Source organism: Rhinopithecus roxellana, chromosome 4 (genome assembly GCF_007565055.1).
Source record: "Rhinopithecus roxellana isolate Shanxi Qingling chromosome 4, ASM756505v1, whole genome shotgun sequence".
NCBI classification, from domain to species: domain Eukaryota; kingdom Metazoa; phylum Chordata; class Mammalia; order Primates; family Cercopithecidae; genus Rhinopithecus; species Rhinopithecus roxellana.
Genome location: NC_044552.1, coordinates 120,138,775 through 120,161,200, shown reverse-complemented (window position 1 = coordinate 120,161,200; position 22,426 = coordinate 120,138,775). Strand labels below are relative to the sequence as shown.

The 22,426-nt window shown below is 40.5% G+C and overlaps 1 protein-coding gene across 2 annotated transcripts in view; it reads left to right on the top strand.

Moving 5' to 3' along the window:
- PDE7B (phosphodiesterase 7B) overlaps nt 1-22,426 on the top strand; it is a 344,257-nt gene that overhangs the window by 252,955 nt on the left and 68,876 nt on the right. For both annotated transcript variants that reach the window (XM_010379468.2, XM_010379467.2), the window contains one exon: nt 7,326-7,409. In XM_010379468.2, the coding sequence (XP_010377770.1) occupies nt 7,326-7,409 (84 nt within the window). The remainder of the gene's footprint in view (nt 1-7,325; nt 7,410-22,426) is intronic.

Here is a 22,426-nt window from a genome sequence, read left to right as displayed (position 1 = left end):
CAGTTTCAGAAGAAATGGTGCCAGCTCCTCTTCGTAACTCTGGTAGAATTCGGCTGTGAATCCGTCTGGTCCTGGGCTTTTTTTGGTTGGTAGGCTATTCATTATTGCCTCAATTTCAGAACATGTTATTGGTCTATTCAGAGATTCAACTTCTTCCTACTTTAGTCTTGGGAGGGTGTATGTGTCCAGGAATTTATCCACTTCTTCTAGATTTTCTAGTTTATTTGTGTAGAGGTGTTTATAGTATTCTCCGGTGGTAGTTTGTATTTCTGTCCTCACCTATTTTTCAACATTTTGTGTAATGTTTTGCATAAGCATTTGTTGAAATGAACTAAATCAGTCTAGGATCCCCTCTGAGCCTGCCCAAGAACTAGCCCCTTTGCTGACTCCCATACCTAAATGTTCTACCAAACTGCAAGATACCTACACACTCCAGTGGAGTCTACATCTCCCTATAGTCTATCCTGCACCACTGGGGGTTCATGGGTCCGAGCTGTGGTCCACAGCACACCTCTTGTCCTGGGCACATAATGTTGCTGTGAAGAAACACCGGGATAAACGTTCAGTTTCCTCAGGACATAGTTTTGGTGCTCACTTTTATGAACCCTGGCATGTCCAGCAGAGAGAGTAGAAACACAGCCTGGGAAGACTGAAGGGACCTGTGAATTACATCATGCATAGTTGTTCCTGGTCTCTGTTATGGAGAATGGAGATGCTAGCCACGTGCAGAAGTGCTTTCGAAAGCAAGGGTTCCCAAGGGCACCTGGAATCCCAATTTAGTCACTTTATAAGCTGTCTTTGCTCTTCAGGACAGTGGGGATCATACACACACCTATGTCTGGGGCATGACACAAGGACTAAAGACGCTCATACACATAAGGCCCTTCAAACAGATCCTGACACTTAGAAAATCCTCCTAAAAATACCAGCAATTAAGGAGCGGGTAGGGGGCGGGTGGAGGGGCGGGAAGGAACACAGGTCAGAAGAATGGTAACTAGGTAAGAACAATAGCTACTGGTTTTTGAGTGCCAACTATAAGCCAGGCACTGTGCTAAGTAATTTATATATAATGCATTTCTAAAAAGCAACAAACTTTGCTTTGTTGAGATTCCAGAGATTAAAAGTATTATCCCAGAAATACATGAATGATGCGTAATCTTAGACCCATCCGTGTTTTCATTACTGAAGGCAGACCCAGACTGCATAGTCCCCAAGGTGACTCCTCAAGTTGTTCTCCTTCTACCCAACCTTTGTAAGAAGATATGTCTTTGTGTTCTTTTAAGTTCTTTTACAGCTTCCTGAAATTCTCCTTAGGCATTCCCGCTGCTTCTTGTTCAATATCTTTTTTTATGAGACTCCTGTGTTCCTGGTGATTGAAGCTTACTTTTTTCTCATTTTCTGTCTGTAAAACTATTGAGCTCAAAAATGAAGATTGCTCTTGTTGACACTAGTCTAAAACCTGTCTTACTGTCTTTAGAAAATAAACACACTACTATTTACATATTCACTTTTGCAGCATTCAAGTTCCAAAATGCATATTTGTCAAAAAGTCATTCTAAGCTAAAGGTGCAAGGTGGTGCAGTATTGTTTGGCAACTCGAACTTGGTGAAATTTCCCCTTTCTCTGATTTTGATATACAAATCAAGATTTTTAAGAAGAAAAGAAAGAACTTTTTTCACATGCAAAGAAAATCGTATTTAATTCCTTTTGCCAAAAATATGGTTTCTGGATGACTAACTCCTGGTTTGCCTCTTTCCTACATACAAAGCTCTCTCACTGACAGCCCAGGAATACACAGCTAGTGAAACAGACCAATGGACAGGAAGCCTCCTACTTAGCCAGTTCAGCACATAGTCCTTGGTGACCAGACAGGCCCAGCCTCACTCAAGAAAGTGGAAGATTGAACCTCCACAGGGGAAATTTGGGTCTAATCAGCCATCTTGGGTCCCTCCTGTAAGATCACGGTACTTGGAACAATAATCTCTGCCTGAGTTATCTGAACTGACTGCTTGTGCTACCCCACAAATCTATGGAGTGATTAAATTGCACAACCTTCCTCCTCTCTTTTAGGCCAGATAAACATCTTAGGAGAAATCGTTCACTTAGTTAATTTGGAGAGTAGTCAGCTGAAATAAACAAAGCTTCCAGCTGAGATGTGCAGTATGGTGAAAGTTCTTGTCTGAGATTTGGGATCTGGGTTTTCTCTGTCTTTATTTTGCAAGTGGTGGCAGTGACATGAATTAGTAATGTGCTCAGCAAGCTCACAGGAATACCTTTCATGAGAGCTGTTTCTTTCCTACCATATTTGGGCTGCTTTGCGGCTTCATCTTTCTGATACCAGCACTATCTCATCTTCCTGGTTCCTAGTGACGGCCCTGCTATGAATCGCTATCTCATATTCCGTGCAACCTGTTTATACCAAGAATGTCACTATCTTCTTCATTCATCTCAGATGCCATGGGAGCCCAGTAGCTACTGCTCTGTCCCTCTCTGACACCTTTTCCTCACCCTGAAATGACCTTGACATACCACGACAGGGGCCAGAGTCTGGTTCTTGTCACATGGCCTGTGTTTCAGCCACTGTAAATTGTTATCGCTGTCAGAGTCTCCACCCTCTTTGCCAGTTACATAAGAGGCCACATAGACGTCTGCTTCCTAGCACAAGCTTTTATTAACCAGAGGCAGCACGAGAGGCCAAGTAAGCAATAGGTCCATTCCGGAGCCATGTCCTCAGGGAGGGTGAGGGGCTGTAGTCAGGTCAGGTCGTGGCTCCTGGGGCAATTGGGCTCAGCTCTGGGCCTGTTTGCAGCCTTCAGTACAGGGGATGACATGTGATGTTGTCAGCCTGAAGGGGCAAAAAAAGCAGCAGCCCTTTCAAAATCAGAATGCCCCTGCTGTTTGTTTCCTTTTGGAACACAATAAGAACAGACTGGGGACATGACTCTGGGCTGTCAACGCTTCCTACCAGCTTCCCCAGCACCTTTCATTTGCCAGAAGAAAAAAAGCAAGTTGCTTAAGTTAAACAAGGACTTAATGAATAGTCAAAATAATTGTTTAGCTTGGATATAAGGCCTTAGGTAAATAGATGATTGCCTGAGACCTGGGCCAGGAAAAGCAGCTAGGCAGGACACCGCTTGTTCTTTCCCTCGGACAACAGCCCAGTAGCCTCTGCTCCTCTGAGGACTGTTGTTACTGAATTAATTCTCTCTTCCCACCAGCGTATTAAAGCAATTTAATATCAGAACAGGCTCCTTAAAGCAGAGAGAAGGAAAGAAAACTTTCTATGTTAGAAATATACCATTAACACATAAATCCTACTACATGAGTGCTTCCATTAAATGGAATGCTTAAGATTGGGAATGTCTGGTGTGTTTGTATTGAACTGTTTTCATGTAGTGAAATTTCTCAGGTGCATTGTTAGCATACTTACAACTGTCCTGCCTCCTACCTTATTGGTATTTTTAACATGATTTCATCCTTTTGCAAATGATTATTTACTACACCAAAGGGGCATTGTTAGGTTTCTGAGGAATCAGCTTCTCAAAGTGCCATGTAGTTGTAGACAGTGTCGGCACTGAAATGGAATCTTCCAGGTATGGTTTCCTAATTTGTTGTTAGTGCTGACTTGTTTGGGTTTGTTTGCTTGTTTAGGTATCTTTGCCCTCACCCGGCTCCATTGCTACTTGTCTCTTCTTCCCAAAGTAGGATGCAGTATGAAAATTTGTTGTCAGCTAATTTCACTTCTGCTGAAGAATATTTTTAGTAATTGTTTTCTTACTTGAAAGTAATAGATTCCTTGTTGATCCAGGACAGGATTTGCTTGTCTTACTTGTACAGTCCATTTCCACTGAACTGCTTTTGATTCAACTGTGAACTCATCAAGGGAGTGGGATTCTCCTGGTATTCTTTTTCCACAAATCATGATGACTGTATATTTGGTTTATCGGCAAACAGCAATCAAAGCATACATTATGTAATAAAAAGTTAATGCTGACCTGTTTAAACAATTTTTCATCTTAATAATATAGGAGAGTGGTTAAGAACATGAGGTTTCAAGTCAGTTCTGAGTTTAAGCATAAGCTCTGCACTTTCTAGCTCTATGAGTCTGAACAAATTATCAAATTTCCATTGGCTTTGTTTCCTCATCTGCAAAATAGTCAAATAATAATAATAATAATAACTACTTTGGGTTGTTGGGTTGATGATGTGAAATAATACGTGTAAAATGCTAAGCAGAGTATAAGTATTCAATGAATGTTATCTACCATATTATTTTCACATACCTTATAATTTCCTTACAACAACTCTGTGATGTAGACAAAATTGCTATGATTTATGCAATTTAAATATTAGACAACAGGACTTCAAAGTGATTACTGATTCATCCAGGGTTACCCAATATGGCAAAATGTTGGTCTTCTCAGTACAGGAGCCCCCAAGTTCCCAGTGTATTGCCCTCCCTTCATCCATTCGGCCACAGGGTACTCTTCCTCAGTTTCCCTAAATCTAAAACCTTACATGCTAATGGGCGTCCTCTGCCCTAGACTCTCAGGTGGAGACCAGGAAGAAATCCTGTCACAGGCATTAAAACCTTCGTCAATATTACATAGACACTTTCTGGGGAAGTGGTAACCTCATAGCTACAAAGTCAAGAGGAACTCTTTGGTAATACTGAGAAGAAAATACTAATGGAGAAGTGATTTTCAAAAGGTGAGACTGAAAGTGCTGGAAGAAGCCCATGAGATTACAGCAACAGGTCAACAAATCCACAAGCCCAGTCAGCTTGGTAAACAAAATCTATGCAGTCTCCTCCATGCATCATTTTTACTATATACCATTATACAACACAAATGTGTTTAAAGTCAGTGAGTCTGTTATATCATTTTAACATGCTGTATTTTCTCAATTGATATTAAAACTACAACTTCTTTTATGTGAGGATCTAAGAATTTCATTTCTTTTTTCATTTTAAAAACCTGGTCTACACACTCCGTAAGGTGTGTGTTTCTAACCATAAGGTTAGAAACCAGTGGTATTGTGGAGAGAGCTCTGCCTATGAAGTCTAACAGCCTAGATTTAAGTGCTAGCCCCACTGACTATAATCTGAAACCACCATCAACTTAGGCAGCTCAGTTAAAGTCCATAAATATTTACTATATCAGGACTTCAAGGGGCTTGTGCCTTTACCTGGGACTACAGAGCAAATAGTAGTCCTTCACAACCATTCTTCTCTGAGCCTCTATTTTCTTACTTATAAAGTAAACAGAATAAAGGTGTCTCTCCTCACTGGGTTATTATGAAGACCCAATGAGAAAAAAAAAACAAGAAAATAAATACATTGTCATGTTGTGAAAGTGCTTTGTAAACATACGGTGTTCAAGACAACTGCTGAGGAGAGAAAAACACTTCAACTTTCCTTAGTAGCTTTCCTTTATTGACCAGCCACCCCATATCAAAATAAATAAGTACATTTTTTTAAAGCTAACAGCATTACCCTCATTGATGTAAGTTTATATTCACACCTATAAAAGTACTTTTCCATCTGTTTCCTCTTCCTGTCACTTTGGTTTATAACATGTATCCATAAATTACAATATTCTTTCATATCAATATGGCAATGTAACATCAGATTATACAAAGCATTAAAGAAGGCACCAGTATAAAATTCAAAGCAGAGAATAGCTCAAGAGCTCATGGCTTGCACTTTACAGCTCCAAGTACAGTACACTCAAGGCCCATCTGTGAGGGTCATTTTAAGCATATCATCAGTTGCATGAGTTGCAGCTGATGGGGATCTCACCCAGGTCCTGAGTTCCTCCAGGAATTAGGAAAGGAAGGAGAGAGGACTGTTCTTCCTTTCGGTTCCTAGGCTGGGGCCCCAGTGCCACCTTAGTTTGGGGAAAAGGTAATTTAGGGAGTGTACCCATTACTACTGGAATTGAAACCTTCCCTGATTCAGTTCTTCCAGAGATATATTATGTCTCAGGTATTTCTACCTCTCCTCTGATTCCATAGTATATATAATAACTGGTGAATTTGGTCTTTATTTCTACTCTTGTCAACAGAGAACATTCACTTAGAATCCACTAAGTACCAGACAGCCTTGAAAGTGCTATGGAGAAATGTAAATAACATGATATGCATGATCCCTGCTTTGCAGGAGTTTAGAAGGAAGCAAACCAGCATTTATTGCCAGGCAGTGAGTATTATTTTAGGTTCTCTGACAAGGACACTTCGAAGTGGGTCTTAGCTTCATTGTATAAATGAGGCATCTGAGGCTCAGATAAATAAATCTGCCAAGATCACACAGGTAGCAAGTGTCTCAGCAAGGTTTCTCCAAAGCCTACCTTGTTCTAAAGTCCATGTTCTTTCCACTCTACTCTGTTACCTCCTCTGATGAGAAAGACAGGACACATACCAAAAAGGAAAACGAAAACAGATATTAAATATGAAAGGAAACCAGCCAGGTACAGTGGCTCACGCCTGTAATCCCAGCACTTTGGGAGGCTGAGGCAGGTGGATCATGAGGTCAAAAGATCAAGACCATCCTAGCCAACATGGTGAAACCCCCTTCTCTACTAAAAATACAAAAATTAGCCGGGCGTGGTGGTGTGTGCCTGTAATCCCAGCTATTCGGGAGGCTGAGGCAGGAGATTCACTTGAACTCAGGAGTCAGAGGTTGCAGTGAGCTGAGATCACTGCACTCCAGCCTGGCAACAAAGCGAGACTCCATCACAAAAAATATATATATATATATGGAAACCAAATAAATAAGTACTAGAAACTCTACGGACTGTCCTGTGTGCAAGACTGGCCAAGTGCCTGGAGCAAGGCTAGCCTGTGAGGCGATTCTAAAGCACATTAATGATATAATATGGAAAAAAGGAAGGTGGATAGCAGTCAGAAAACAATTGTGCTGGAACCAAGAAAAATTATAGTCTGGGTGATTAACACTTCTAAGAATGAAAGCTACAATGCAACACTCATTTATCCTTCCAGATTCAGATGCTTTGTCTCTGTGGCCCTGGGAAGCATAAAATTACTTTTGTCTTTTTATGGAACTTTGTAAGTTGCTGTGATTTTCACAGACCCGTCTTCTGAGCACATACAAGAGACCCATGTTCCTTGTTGTATTGCCAACCTCATTACACTCAGCATTAAATATCCCTTTCCACACAGCACTCGCTTCAGTATGGTAAAAGGGAACCATTTTTCTCCTGACATGTGGGGTTGGTTTCATTGAGGATTTACAGAGGATTTAAAGGGGAAAAGTGAATGCACGTGGCAATGTTTTCAAGCCTTTGTTTGGATTTTCTGTTTTCTAGGAGATATACGACTAAGGGGTCAGACGGGGGTTCCTGCTGAACGCCGTGGCTCCTACCCATTCATTGATTTCCGCCTACTTAACAGTGAGTAATCAAGTGTACCTGGAAAGGAACAAACGTTTTCTTCAAAAAGAAAAAAAAAAAAAAATCCTCATTTCCCTCTGAACTTCAAAACGTTCCGGGGTCTGCCTTCCTTCCTGAATCTCTCTTCTGCCAACTAGAACTTAACCCTTTGTCTTTGAATTTCCTCACAAGTGAAGTAATTCTGGCCCTGCCCTGCCTCTCAGAGCTTCAGTGAGGGTCAAATGAGATCAGGTCAGCTTTAAAAGTATAAACCTCTGGCCAGGCATGGTGGCTTACGCCTGTAATCCCAGCACTTTGGGAGGCCAAGGTGGGAGGATTGCTTCAGCCCAGGAGTTGGGCAACATAGTGAGACCTTATTTCTACAAAAAATCAAAATATTAGCTGGGCATGGTGGCGCAGCCTGTAGTCCCAGCTACTTACTTGGGGGCTGAGGTGAGGGAATAGCTTGATCCCAGGAAGTTGAGGCTTCAGTGAGCCAAGATCTCACCACTGCCCTCCAGCCAGTCTCAAAAATAATAAAAATTCTTTTTATAAAAAGTGTCTCAAAAACTGTGATGCCCTATACAGGAAAGCTACTATTTTCATTTTCCAGCACATTCTCTCTACCTTCAGCCAGAGCTAGACTAGGTGAGATTCCATTTTATTTTTGAAACCCCACAGGGAATCCTCTTCTACAGTTGCCCTTAGTAACCCACACATTATAGAATTCTCACTTCTTTGTCTAATATAAATCCTCAAGGTCTTTTCTTGCCTTCCTGGTAAAACTCCTCACCATGGCAAAATCCAAAGCATTGCTGCTTTCTCCCTTGAACCTTACAAGTTCATTGACTTCTGCCTTCCCCTCCCTAAACTACCCCTCATCGGGAGTTTTGCTCAACCTTTGGTCCATAATTTTCTTAATCTTAGGTTATTTTGCAAACTCAAACCAGTGACCGGTCATCCCTCCAGATTTCATATCTTATAACGATCGTAATCATCCTTCACTGTAGACTTGTGGGGGAGGTGGAAGAGCAAGTGGATAAATTTCACAATTTGCTCCAAGGTTTTCAGTGTTTGGTTCTCATATCACTTCCCATCTATAAATTTCAAAGTACTAGATTATACCCAAAGAATATTACTTTCCTTTGACACAAATAAGCTCAGCTAAAGAAGTCATTTGATTTACTTCAACCCCTGGAAATTACTAGGAGAAATTAGAACTTGTTATTTCTAATCCTTCAATCCTTGGGAGGCCAATAGTAGGTGGCATGTTTGTATTTCTCCTGGCTTGTTCATCTCCCCTATCAATGTGCAATGTCTGTTTTTTTAGCACTTTCAGGGACACAGAGACTTGGAGTAATTCTTTCCACACTAGAGATAACCTTCCCTACCCAGACCCTCAAAAACGCTTTTTGGAAGACCGAATTGAGCCGTTAGACCAATGCAATAATATGGGATACAGCCTGTGGGAGCTCTAATGGTCTGTCTGACCTTTCCTTATACCCTGATTGGGCTGTTCCAGCTACCCATGGAAGTTACACCTTTGACAGTCTCTAGACTGAATGGATTTCCAGGTCCTAGGCATGTGGTTTCTCTAAGCAGGACAAGGATGAGCAAGGGTTTCCGCTTCACTGTTTCATATAGACCAGAACTCTCCAACAGCGTCCCATTTTGAAAGTTGGAGAGAGAAAACAACCAAAAAGCCTCTTCTCAATAGTAGATGAGTGTTAGTTCATGTTTTCTGATATGAACCACAAAGGAATTAGGAAAATAAGGGGATATTTCTGTTTATAATTCCAAAGTTCCATTATTTTAAAACCTTAATCCCAGTGTTAATAAGCAACTTTACTGCTAATGGTGGTTATCTTTGCAGGCGGGACAGTGGAACACTTTTTGTTTGTTTCTGTTTTTTTTTTTTTTTACAATTTGCCCTTTTACTTTTGTAATCTGAAAAACAATGGCAAATATAAATAACATTTAAAGAGAAACTCATTGCAGACAATATTTCAGTGTCATATTGTTCACCATGTAAGAGATCATCTGCCAGCAACTGCTATCCTGTCTCCCCTCTGCTGGAGATCCTCCAGGACTTCTGAGTACCTGGGCTCAACCCCAGCCTCATTTCCCTGGCCCTGGATGCTGCCTGCCCCTCCACCCCTATTTCACCCCACGTGGTGCTCACAGTCCTCCACTCATCGAGTGACAGCGCTGGCCATCCACCCTGAAATTCCCTTTAGGGTCTCCCCAGCATTCCATTCTGGATAACTCTTTCACCCATGTCTCTTACTCTATAACATACTGCAGAGGCAATATTAACTTTTCTTTAGCATATTTTCCTTTATATGAGGTCTCTAGTTTTTTTAATGTATCAAACATACCCCAAATAGGCTATAAGATCCCAAAGACAATCAGTTGCTATTGATCACTTACTAACTATAGTTAACTTACCAACTATTAAAGGGTCTCCTCAAAAACATTATATTAAATAACTGTGAACATAAATTATCCCCTGTGTTTAACTGAACAACACAGGTAGGAACGAAGACCTCTAAGATATTCCTTTATTTGTGATACGATTTACCTCTTGGTATCACGCACCATAGACCCCGTTGGTGAGTTGAAACTAGAACAGATAACATTACTGTGGTCACCCTCCACGGTTCCTAACTTAGTTTGCAATTACAGCAGCTTGTCACTATGGAGCAGAGATGTATGAACATCTGTGTTAGTCACAGTTACATAAGGTATATATGTCATATCTCCTACTACTTCATATACTGTCTATTTAATTCTCTTTAATATCACTCATGTCCTTGTGGTTTGCCTGAGTTGTTAGTGTGTGCTTTATGCCTAAAAGGAAACATCTTGGGACATCTGGGGATTTTCTCCTAGGGCTTTTCTCTTTACCAGTTCATTCTTATTCTACACTGTAAGAGCTGAGCTAGTTTAAAGTGATTCTTTAGATCACTTACCTTAATTTTGAGTCAAGTTTTTCCCAGTGTGGGCACAGACCCTAAACTTCATTTCCCTCGGGTGCTTGCAGTTTTGTTCTCTCTCCCACGGTAAAATCTAATCTAGGAATTTTTTTTAAACCATTTATAGGAAAAACCAAATCACCATAGCCGTCACTCCCCAGCTCTGCATCCCTGCAGCCTTCCTTCCAAAATGTTAGTGAAACCCACACAACTGCCATCCCCTTTCCAGAGTGTTGCCGGGTGGGTGTCCCTCTCCCACCCACCTCAGTACATGCATGAATCACTGGAGCACGCAAGAGCAGAAATGTATACTAAATAGTGAGGCCCATGCATTTCTCCATTGGTCCCATTAGTCACAGCCCCAGTCTGTCACAGGAGGACAGGGGACATCAGAATTAAAATCTAAAATAACTCGTCTTCAACCAGAACAGTTTCTAGGCATTAAAATGGATTACTAGGTGGCTCACGCCTGTAATCCCAGCACTTTGGGAGGCCGAGGCAGGTGGATCACAAGGTCAGGAAATCAAGACCATCTTGGCTAACATGGTGAAACCCCGTCTCTACTAAAAATACAAAAAAATTAGGCGGGCGTTGTGGCGGGCGCCTGTAGTCCCAGCCACTTGGGAGGCTGAGGCAGGAGAATGGCGTGAACCCAGGAGGCGGAGCTTGCAGTGAGCCGAGATGGTGCCACTGCACTCCAGCCTGGGCGACAGAGCGAGACTCCATCTCAAAAAAAAAAAAAAACTGAATTACTAGAAAAGAAGTGGACAAATGACTGCCCACACACCAAATCTGTCCCCTTCTCCTGCCTGTTTTGGTAAATAAAATTTTACTGGGATATTGCCATGCCCATTTGTTTATATGACATCTATGACTGCTGTCACTGAAACAGTGGCAAAGTAGTTGCATAGAAACTGTGTGGTCTACAAACTGCCCCCCACAAACCCCAGAATACTCACTCTATGGCCCTTTATAGAACAAGGTTGCCAACCCCTAGATTTTTTTAAACAGATTTAAGAGAGCTTTATGACAAAGCCACAAGCACTTTCAGTCCAGTCTGTTTACCTTTGTTAACGTCTTTTTTTTTTCTGTTACATTTCCAGTGCCATCACTTTACTTTCAAGAGTGGACTCACGTTGACTAAATTTTTATGAACAGAAGAATAAACAGAGAGGGAACATCTGTTATCGATGCAGATTTTAAATTCCAATTTAAAATTATAATTTCTAATTGCACATTCTTCTGGAAGAGGTTATTTTTGCGGGGAGGGGAAGCACATATTTGGGCCAGAGGGAAACACAGTACTACTGATTTCATGTACCTATTGTCTGCATGTAAGGTGATTCTTGGTTTGCCTGGCATAGTCCTAGTTTGCACTTGTTCAGGAGTATTTATTAATAGTGCCATCTTTCATTCCCAGAGTGTCCTGATTTGGACATTAAATTACAAGGCCAACTGCTTGTATAGGTTTTCCCCCAAAAGAGTATTTCAATTTAATGTTTCTCAAAGATCACATGCAGGAATAAGTTTAAAAGATCTATTGTATAATATAGTGTCTATAGTTAATAACAAACATATACTTGAAAATTGCTAACAGAGTAGGTTTTAAATGATCTCATCACAAAAAGGTATAAGTATGTGAAGTAATGCATAAGTTATTTAGCTTTACTTAGTTATTCCACAATGTGCGTGTGTGTGTGTGTGTGTATATACACACATATATATCTTGAAATATGTTGTATACCATAAATATGTACAATTTTGTCAGTTAAAAATAATAATATCATATCATATGCATTCCAGGAATAAAGATTGGAAAATCATTTTCATAAGAGATTCATCTAGATCAATAGAAATACATAAGACTCATTAAAAGCTCATTTCATTTCCTGTTTCTACTTTACACACACAATTTAGAAGAGAGTCATCTCTATGAACTTCTTGAAGCTTCTCTGGATAAGTAGCAGGAAACTGTGGCCTCAGCACCGTTTATGTGGAACATTGGAAAGATAGATCTTTAAAGACTGTTATCTTTATACCTAAGCACAGAGAGCCAGAACAGAGAGAAAAGGGGGACAATTGTTTTTATTCCAGATGATGTCCTAACACAGAGAACTGGAGGGATGGAAAAGTAATGGCTGCATTCTCCCAATGTCGATTTCCTATAGATTTATTTCATTTGCTAATTCTGTTTGTAGGGGGGAAACAAAGGAGGAAAAAATGTAGAGAAGAGTGTTCCCAGACCTGTGGACCCAGAGGGGAGAGTCGCAGGAGCAATTACAACCTTCTGCAGAGCAGGCGGCTCCAGCAGCCCCGTCTACAGCTCTGTCTCCTGATTTAATATAATCAGCAGCCTGAGTAGATAATGACTAGGTTGAGATGTTCCCGTGGCAACCGTCTCAGAGCAACACAAAGTGATTTCCACACCGGCTCAGCAGAGGAAGTGACATACAAAGAAAACATGCTCAGGGACTGTGGAGCTTGAGGGAAAGAAACAGCTTCAGCCTGAGGTTTTAGGCCACCAAATATCTGCTGCCACAGAGAACCCAGAGCTCCAGACCAGCCCCTGGGCTTTGCAGTAGTAGGTTAATTGGCTATTTGTCTTTTCCTGCCTGTTAATTTGCTAATCTTGATCTTTAAAGCTCTATTCCTTCAGACTTGCCTCTCCTGTCAGGGTCATCTTAACTGCACAAGCATGAGGTCATTTTAGTAGAGCTACAAAAATATTTTCCTTTACTTATTATTTCCCAAATGGAACCAATATATACAAACATATATATTTTTTAACCTTTTTATGAAGAAGTGACCCAGAGACTCAAATATTTTTTTTAAAGCTGCCATCTAAAACGTATTATACCCTGCAGCGTTCTTTCTTTGACATATAAAACACACTCTCGGTGAAGGACTGTTGACCAAAAGCCACTCAGTATGCTGGAAACCATCTGGCCCTAAGTGATAGCCCCATCTTAAAGATGGAGGGATAGTTTCTTTACAGACTCCATTTCCTATGAGAGAATTCTTGGCAGTTACAGCCTTTTAGTAACCTTACAGATACCTTTTTCTGTCACCTATAAGAACTACACAAGCAAAGAATCGGAACTAAAATGTCATCGGATGATTTGAATTCAGTCATGCTGAGAAGATGACATCCCACCCCCAGCCCTGCGTTCCCCAAGTGGAGAAGGGAGGTGTCCGCTGGGACTTGTTCAGACTTCTCCTCATACTTGTGAGTGCCAAGGTAACACCCTACAATTTCAAAGTTCAATATTTACCTTCCTCTAGAAGAAAGGCAAGGCACTCGCTGTGGCCGTGGTGCTTTCTGGCTCAGCTGGATCTTGCTCCATGATGGTGCACTCAGGGCTTCTGGCTGCAAGCTCCTAGCACTTCAGCTGCGGAAGTGCCAAAGCAGCAGGATGGTTAGCCACTGAAATGCCACTAGCCTGCGGAAGACAGAGTTGGTGATGTCCCGGCTGTCCCTATGACTACCCCTTGATGGAGCACCTCCTATGGGAGGCATTGTACCAGTGCTGGAGATACAGAGATGAATGAGACATGGCCGCTGCCCTGGAGGGATTTACAGTAGCATAAGCTACTATATCTACAATTTATTTACAAATAAATTTTGATGTGGTGTGATACACCAAGTAATACACGCCTGTATAACAGCATACATAATACAAGAAATATATGCATCTATGGGATTCAGAGGAGTTCGAGAAGGAAATAATTAACTCTGTCTTGGAAATTAAGGAAGGCTTCCTGGGAGGAGTTAAAACACAAGCAGATTATGGAAGCAACAGTGAAATAAAAGAGGGTTGTATGCTAAGGCCAACTGTTAGTGCCATTATAAAATATACTTTAAGACTTAAGAAACCAGGAAAACATTGTCAATGAGTTTGCTCAACTAGATAAAGGTATTATTGAAAGACAAGGTATTCTAGTGGGATCCGAGCAGAGAAATCGGGAAAAATCATACAAAATATGTCTGAGAAAAAACATATTCAAAAAGAAACCATTTTCACCTTCTACATCTAAAAGTGAAAACAGCCACTGCCTGTTAACCTGCCTGACATCATTTAATGGATTACTTTTTATCTGAGGGATGAAAAATAAAAAATTGAGTTAGCGAGTCCAGTACTTCCTCTGGGTTTTCATTCATTTATTCATTCAACAAACAGAATGCCTACTCCATGCCAAGAAGGCCATGAAACCAAGGTGCTCTGAGCCACACCAACCACCACAGGACTGAGATGGCCTTTTGTATGGTGGCTATCTTCTGTCTCAGACAGCAATGGGACTGGGATCTACCGGAGACTCCAAACAAAAATATCTGAACAATTCCTTTTAAATCAACAAGGACTGGGGAGATGGGGGAGAAACCTGCTATATGCTATATCTGGGCAGAAAATTCTGAGGGCTAGAAAGGAAACTATGAGATATTCTGCTACCCTCAAAGAGCAAACAATCTCATTACATAGACAAGAAAAATAAACATTACACCAAGTACCCTACAACAGAGTAAATGATCTAATTCTAAAATAAGTAACAATAATCAGAGACAAGAGAAGGCAGAGATTACTGAAGTACGCTGAGCAGAAGGATTTATGGTCTTGTGCTAAACCCTGAAAGGTAAGATAGAGTGTTGACTGATGAAGGAATTGTCTATAAGGGAGACTGACCTACATATGGGGACATAAAGTCATTAAGTAGGAAGAAGATCCAAAAAGTAGCAAATAAAGTTCATTAACTAGAGAGAAAGGCTTGGAATGCCAAGATAAAGAAATCAAACTTGTCTCATTAAGCAGAGGGTCTCTACAGAATTTTGAGAAAAAGATGAACAGGATAAAACAGTGTTTGAGAAAATTAACTAACATCCATATGTAGGAGACACAGACTCAATGAATCCAAAGAAGTGTAATCAGGCTGCAGACTGCGATGGCTGTAGAGATGGAAGTGTAAATCCACAGATTTCATATGAAAGAAGACGTAAAACTTGAGGATACTGAATATTGGGAGAGCCAGAGTTGGTCTGGCCATCTGAAAAATTGGAGATGAGATCAACAGTCAGAAAAGTCAGAGGATGAGTTAGGGGAAAGATGGTAAGCTCCGCTGGGATAGGTTGAGTTTGCAGGAGAATTGAGTGGAAATATCCCGAAGAAAGCTAGAAATAATGGACTGAAGTGCAGAGGAGAGGTCTATTTTGGAAATTCCACTTGGGAATCATAATCATTCATGAGCCATCTGGCCAGAACAGGCATCATGAAGTCAACCAACTACTTTTGTTCAAGGGCCCTTGTATTTTTAGTTTATAATAAGCTTCATTTTGAAAAGCATTACAAGACTGTCCATGAGAAAGCCCACAAAGAAATGAGTTTCCTTTAGTGAGAAACTCTAAATTTTCCTCTGTGAGAAACTATTTAGACATTAGCGTTCAGGCACCACCTCACTCCCTCATGATGGATTCTATTGAACACAAAAGTGACTTGTGTCAGATCCCAGCGGATTTGATAACTCACCTGAACACAGCACAGAGAAATGGCCGTTTTCTACAACAGCACTTCCTTGAGCGAAACTCTAACCCACTCAAAGTATTTTCAGCATAGTGGCTTCTCTGGATTTCTGGAGACATTAAAATATAGAGGGAAGCAGAAGTAAATTAAGTTTTTTTGACTGAAGTTACCTATGAGTCACTGAGCTAAAATGACTTGTTTGTTCAATAAAATTAAATTCAACCTCCTACCCAGAAACAGGCAGAGCCTATCTCTTGTGACCTCATTAATAAACCAAACGCAGGGCTATTTTTTTCATTGCCATCCCACCTTCGAAGTTTCATAATATCTAAGGGATTCACTGTGGTCCCCATTCTACTGTATGTATGAAAAACTAGAGTGTGGCCCCATCCTTAATATCTTTTGTATGTTTCCAAACTGAGATCTCAGGGTTCACACACAAGATCAAAAAGATCTTGTTTTCTAACTAGCAGACCAAATTGCCTTGGGGCATCTGGGTGGTTTATTACTTTTAAGTAACATGAGGAAGGAGGGCAGAAGTTATGGAGGAAAGTCCCAAGAAGAAGTTGGTCAATGCCACTACATCTAACAACAACCACCACAACAGCTCTAGTCTGAGAGGTGCCTAACCCCAGGCACAGGGTGTATAAGGCCAGGTGTATACCCCTCTTAGGCAAGGTCACCAGGATGTAGGTCTCTTGGAAGACTAGAAGCACAGGAGGATTGCTGTGAATACTAAAAATAAAAATGAGTCCCTTCACAACCAAACCACGGCTGCCTCTCTGCCTCTTCTACCATGGTTGCCCCACCCAGAGCTCCAAGCTCACTAAGTCATCATCAGTAGAGGGAGCCCACAGAAAAGACCATGACCTTTGAAGTTAGACCTGGGTTTGAATCCTACTTATACTGTGAGCCTGAAAAAGATGCCTAAACTACTTAATGTTCACATACATGCAAGGAGATTTTAATTCCACCCTAATTGGGTTGTGGTGAGGAGTAAATGAGATAAATGTGTTCAGAAGCCTGCCTTGCTTTTAATAGGTCCCTAATATAGTTGAGTTTTGGATGTCCCTTCTCTCTCTGCTGAGTACATCCCTCTCCCGCCACCTCTTCTCCTAGGAAGCATCTGTTCACCCTTCAAGCCATGGCCCCATCATTGTGTCCTTTGTGCAGCCTTCTTCAATCCTCCCAAAGGAGTGAACTCATCATTCTCTCTGCACTCCCACTACATCTTCCAGAAAGCATCATCACATTGTAACTGCAAAGTCATTGAACCTGAATTTCTGGAGGTAGAGCCCAGGATATTTTCAAAACAGCCTCAGGCAACCTGAAGCAACAAGGCTGGCTCTGGGCCTTCCAGGAGTATTTGGGAACCGCGATATATGTCAATTATGGCATACAAATTATATCTATGCTTTGCACAGATAGACTCATTTAATCCCCACAAACACCCTATGAAGTAACCGCTACTATTACAGATGAGGAAACTGAGACTGAAAGAGGAGAAATAACTCAACCAAGGTCACCCAGCTTGTAAGCGAGAATTTAAACTCCAAATATATAATTGCAGAGCAAAAGCTTTTAACCATAGTAAAGTATAATCCTTTTTACATATGAATTTTAATGTTCAAAGGCAATATATGATGCAGTATACTCCTTTTACATGGAACATGTATATGACAATTTTTCCTTTTAAATATTTTTTATAAATTATGAAAATTTTCTTTTTATAGTACATTTAGATTATTTCCTTTTGGTATTAAATGACTTTAGTATCATTGAACAAATATTTCTATAACTGAATGAGAAAATATGTCATTAAACATCTAAATTATTAGATTTTGCAATATTTCTACTGTATTTTCTAATATTCCTGCCACTCTCGTGGAAGATGCCAAATGACAAATTGCGCATTTCATCACCTGACCTTGTGTTCTTTGATAAGAAAGAGAAGGGCGTGGTGGTGACAGCTGAGGATACTTGTAAGCTGCCCCCAAAGAAGAAGGAAATGGAATCGCTATTGTGACAAATTAAAGTCAGATTTGTAGCTGCCACCAGTTGCTTTAATTTTTCTCAAGGGGGAGTTGGTTATTTCCTGTCGTGCAAACCATGAATTGCTGAAAGAAACAATTTCTCAAAATGTTTATAATATATTAGATAAAAAGAAGCAGAATAGAAAAGTCTATATCCAAAAAGAAGATCTCAGTTATGTTTATTAAAATATGCCAAAATCCTAACAAGGGCTCTTTCTAGATGATTATTGTTCTTCCGTTTTTCTATTTTTTTTCCTACTGGAAGCATGTATTCCTTTTATAATCAGAAAAAAATGAGATTTTATTTTTAAAAATTTCAATGTCCGCCAGAAAAAGAACCTTTATTTTTCTTCCAAGGGAATATCAAGATGCAGAAAGTGAAATTGCAGCCATAGGCCAGAAAACATTATTTAACAGGCCTAAATTGGAAAATTGGTTGGAAATTGTGAAGTTGGGTGTTTCTCAAAAGCTATGTATGCTACTTTACTTGTCATTTAAAAGTGAAATTTATTCCAAAGAGCACAAAATCAAAGTTCTTATTCACATTTAAACAGCACTTTACACTTCGCAAAGCTTTTAAATGAAGACACTCAAAAGATCTTTGAACCCAGTTTTTCATTTTATACGCAAACAAAAACAAAAACAAAACAGGCCAAGTGATTCATTGCAAAGCTATAAAAGAGTTAACCAGGGTTTGGCTCTTACATTCTGTCTTTCCACTCAACCATATAAGGCTTCCTTATATAAGCCTTACCTTCAAGATATAAAATAACTTTTACCACTTGCAAAGAGAGAAAATAGAACACCAGGATTCCCCTTGAAGGTGGTTGGTGTTGGCTCCAGAGCCGGCTGCCTGGGTTTAGATTCCAGGAGCAGTTGCTACAGGACTTTGATCTACTGACCCCTAGTCCTCTGATTCCTCCGGGCTAGAAAAAGATGGATTCACAAGTGCACACATCTCACAGGTTATTGTGGGAAGTAGTGAGTAAGTGTGCTTAGAGTGCTAGCGTAATACTGCCACGGTATCAATTCTTTTATTGTTACAGATATTAGTATTCCCATTTAAGAAGGGCATAGGACACATAATAATATAAAGTACTTGACTTATAGTGAAGTAGAGAATGGCCTATTAACCATTTTCAGTTTTCCATTCTTTAGTTTAATCTTTCTTCTGACAGGTATTTATTGAGCTCCCCCTACAATGCCTGCAGGATCACTTTCCAACATGTGATTGTAAATAAAGTGGTAGAGAGACTGATGGCTGGAAAAATGAGGCTAGGGAAGGTTGTTTTGTTTTGTTTTTCACAAGACATTGAAGCAAGCTGAAATCATGGTGAGAAGGATCTAGCTGAGAAAGAACCATGGAATAAATAGACCAGAAAAATCATAACTGAGAATAAAGTGTCCTGAGAAGATGGGAGCGGATGACAGGCCTGAGAAAAGAAGGCAGCTCTCCTAACAGCAGGTGGGAGGAAGGAAAGAAGGGATGTAACGCAGGGAGTCTGGTAGGTTTTATAGCAGAAAAGTAAGGAATTTCCCATCTAACAACTTCGTGTTTCTCCATGAAGTAGCAGGCCAGGTAGAGAAGAGTAGAGAAGGGGCAGTCCCAGGGGCCACCAGAGCTTGGTGGTCTTGCTTTTGTGGCACTATATGTCAGTATGGCCCAGAGAGATAGTTCTGTGCTCCACCTGGCCACCAGCAGTCAACGTCATCAAAAGCATCACAGGGAAATTCCATCGGCAGTGTGGTGGCCTAGCTCGGCTTTGCTCATCTAAGTCTTTACCATTGTTTTCAGCTTTCCCCTCCTCAGTTTGGGCTGGTATAGATAAGCCTACCACTATTCCCACCCTCCCCTACATGCCCACATCTCCCTTAGCAATGCAAACTGAAAAACAAGAAACATTATAACCTTGTGTCTGACTCCCTCCCCTCTCCTTCCTGAGCTCATTTGTGCTCTGTGGGTAATATCATCTATAAGGAAGGTCTAGCAGTGGAAACAAGTTTTCCCTGTCCCTCAGTGTCTGGGCCCTATCACAGCAACCCCATCCACATGACCATCCACTACTGGTCATTCATCACCTGAAGACAGCTGTGACTGCAGCTAGTTCACTTCTAGGCAGGGGTTGGGAGATGTTCCCTCCTTGCTTTCCTGTGATTCTGGATCCTATCATTCCAGTCTTTTCTCCCAAGAGATGCCAAGAAATTAGGCAAGTAGAAGCCCAGTATCCTCTTCCCTCTCCTACTACCATTTTTTGACAATTCTTTATATGCGAGGAAAAAGAATTCCCTGTCTCCTGTCTTCTTTTCCCATTCTTTCATTTTGTGCTCTACCACATTAGCATTATTTTCTGTTTTGGAGAGAATTCTTAGTAAAGACAAGAAGCTAAAAATCTATTTTTAGAAAGTCCTCCTTGGAAGACCTTAGATCATCCCTTTTTAAAAAAAAGGAGAGAGGGTAAACTAGATTACACTATTCACATTTATTGAGCAACTACTGTGTACCAGGCCATAAGCACTAGAAGAAATAAAGGATGAACAAAACATTACGGGAAAGAGCTGATACAGAACTCACTAAAACACCAGCTACACTGGCAAATGCAAGGAGGTCTAATGGAGAAAGCACTGCACATACTAGTGAAGGACCTTGTGGAAAGGTTGGCATTGACATTTGGGCAATGACTGGAGTTTTGTAAGTAGAGGTTTTTTTAAAAGTGCATTCAAAAAAAGACCAGGCATGGGAGAATGCTGGATACATTCAAAGGGCAAGCACCTTCAGATTCTAGGGTGAATGTGTAGTGCTAAAAGAAGGGTACTGCATAGTTGGAGGGAAGGTAATCAGCATTGATGTAAAACTAGGCTGAAACCCTTACTAAATGTTGAGGTTCGGTTAGAAACAGACCAGCGATGGTCTTGAATGCCAATTTATAATTTAATCTTTTTTAAATGGAGATTTCACTGAGGGCTTGTGAGTAAAGAAAAATGTATTTTCTTTCCCTCATATCTTATGTAGCAAGTGGTTGCTCCTGCCTAATATTAAAACTAAGTTACAAAGAAATAGCCAGTTTTTCCTGGGTGTACGATGAAAACATTCTCTCTTCAATCCCTTAACCCAACCATCTATGCCTAAGATCAAGAGTGCTTTTACAATATGCTGTATAAAAACCTCAAAAACTCATCTCAGTATTCAATTATATTTCAAAATTGTTGCATAGAAAGCCCAGGATTTCAATCCAATATCAGTGTACAATCTATAATCATATATTGAAACTCCAAAATTAGCTGATACCTATTGAAAGTGTCCTATGTGCTAAGCACTTTGTATGTATAATATCATTTATTCCTCTCAAAAATGTGATAAATTCTGTAAATTATTATCCTCAAGTGACACAAGGGGCAACAGAAGCACTAAGAAAGTAGAGAAATTCAGTAGCTGTATGGGGGCATAGTCAGGTTGCAAAGCTTCACGGAAGACTCCAGAGATTGTCCTCTGTATCTCTCTGCAGGCAGCTCCCATCACCCTCCCTCCTGAGGACAGATGTTCTTCAGGCAAGCCCCCAGACACACTAAGACTGCTGGGCTATTCTTATTCATTCATTTATTCACGCAATACATATTTATTGAGCACCTACTATGTGTCAGGCACTCTTCTAATTGCTTAGCTCTTGCAGTGGAAAAAGTGAACAAAGTTCTTTCCTTTGAAAGGCCTCTTCTCCAGTTAGGTGCGGTGGCTAAGGCCTGTAATCCCAGCACTTTGGGAGGCTGAGGCAAGTGGATCACTTGAGTGAACCAGGAGTTCAAAACCAGCCTGGGCAACACAGCAAGACTCTGTCTCTACAAAAAATAAAAATAAAACAATTAGCTTGGTGTGTGATGATGCATGCCTATAGTCCTAGCTACTCAGGAGGCTGATGTGGGAGCATTTGAGCCCAGGAGTTCAACGCTGTGATGAGCTGGAAGATACCGACTCTATAAAGTAAAAGACCTCTTCTCTTACAGTATTTTCTCTATCACATTTATCCCTCTTCATTATAGCAATAATTATTCTTTTAGAGGAAATATCAGGTCTCCAAAATGTCAGCAGTGTTCTTCATACCACTGCCAAACTATCTCAATATTCACATAGAAAATCATTTTTAAAGGCAAATAGATTATAACATCTCAGAAGGAAATGTCTTCAAAGATAAGTGCTGCCTAATATATTAAAAGACAAGCAAGCTCTAGTTGGTCAAATGTTTTCTTCGTTGGGAATTGCCAAACAAGGATAACCTGTTTTGAAAGAATTATAGCATGATCAAAAACTCCTAACACAAAAGCTATTTGGGGCATAACTTAGCTCTTCGCCAGTGACTCATGACTTCTCAGAATCTTAGAATGTTTCAGAGTCAATTACTTTAAACAGCAATTATTAACTGGAACTTCGAAACAATCTTTGTGAAGAGTTTAGCTTTCTTATTGTTGCAATTTCCATTTGCTGAACCAATTAAGGCCAGTGGTACCACCTGAGATTTTGAAAATAAAGC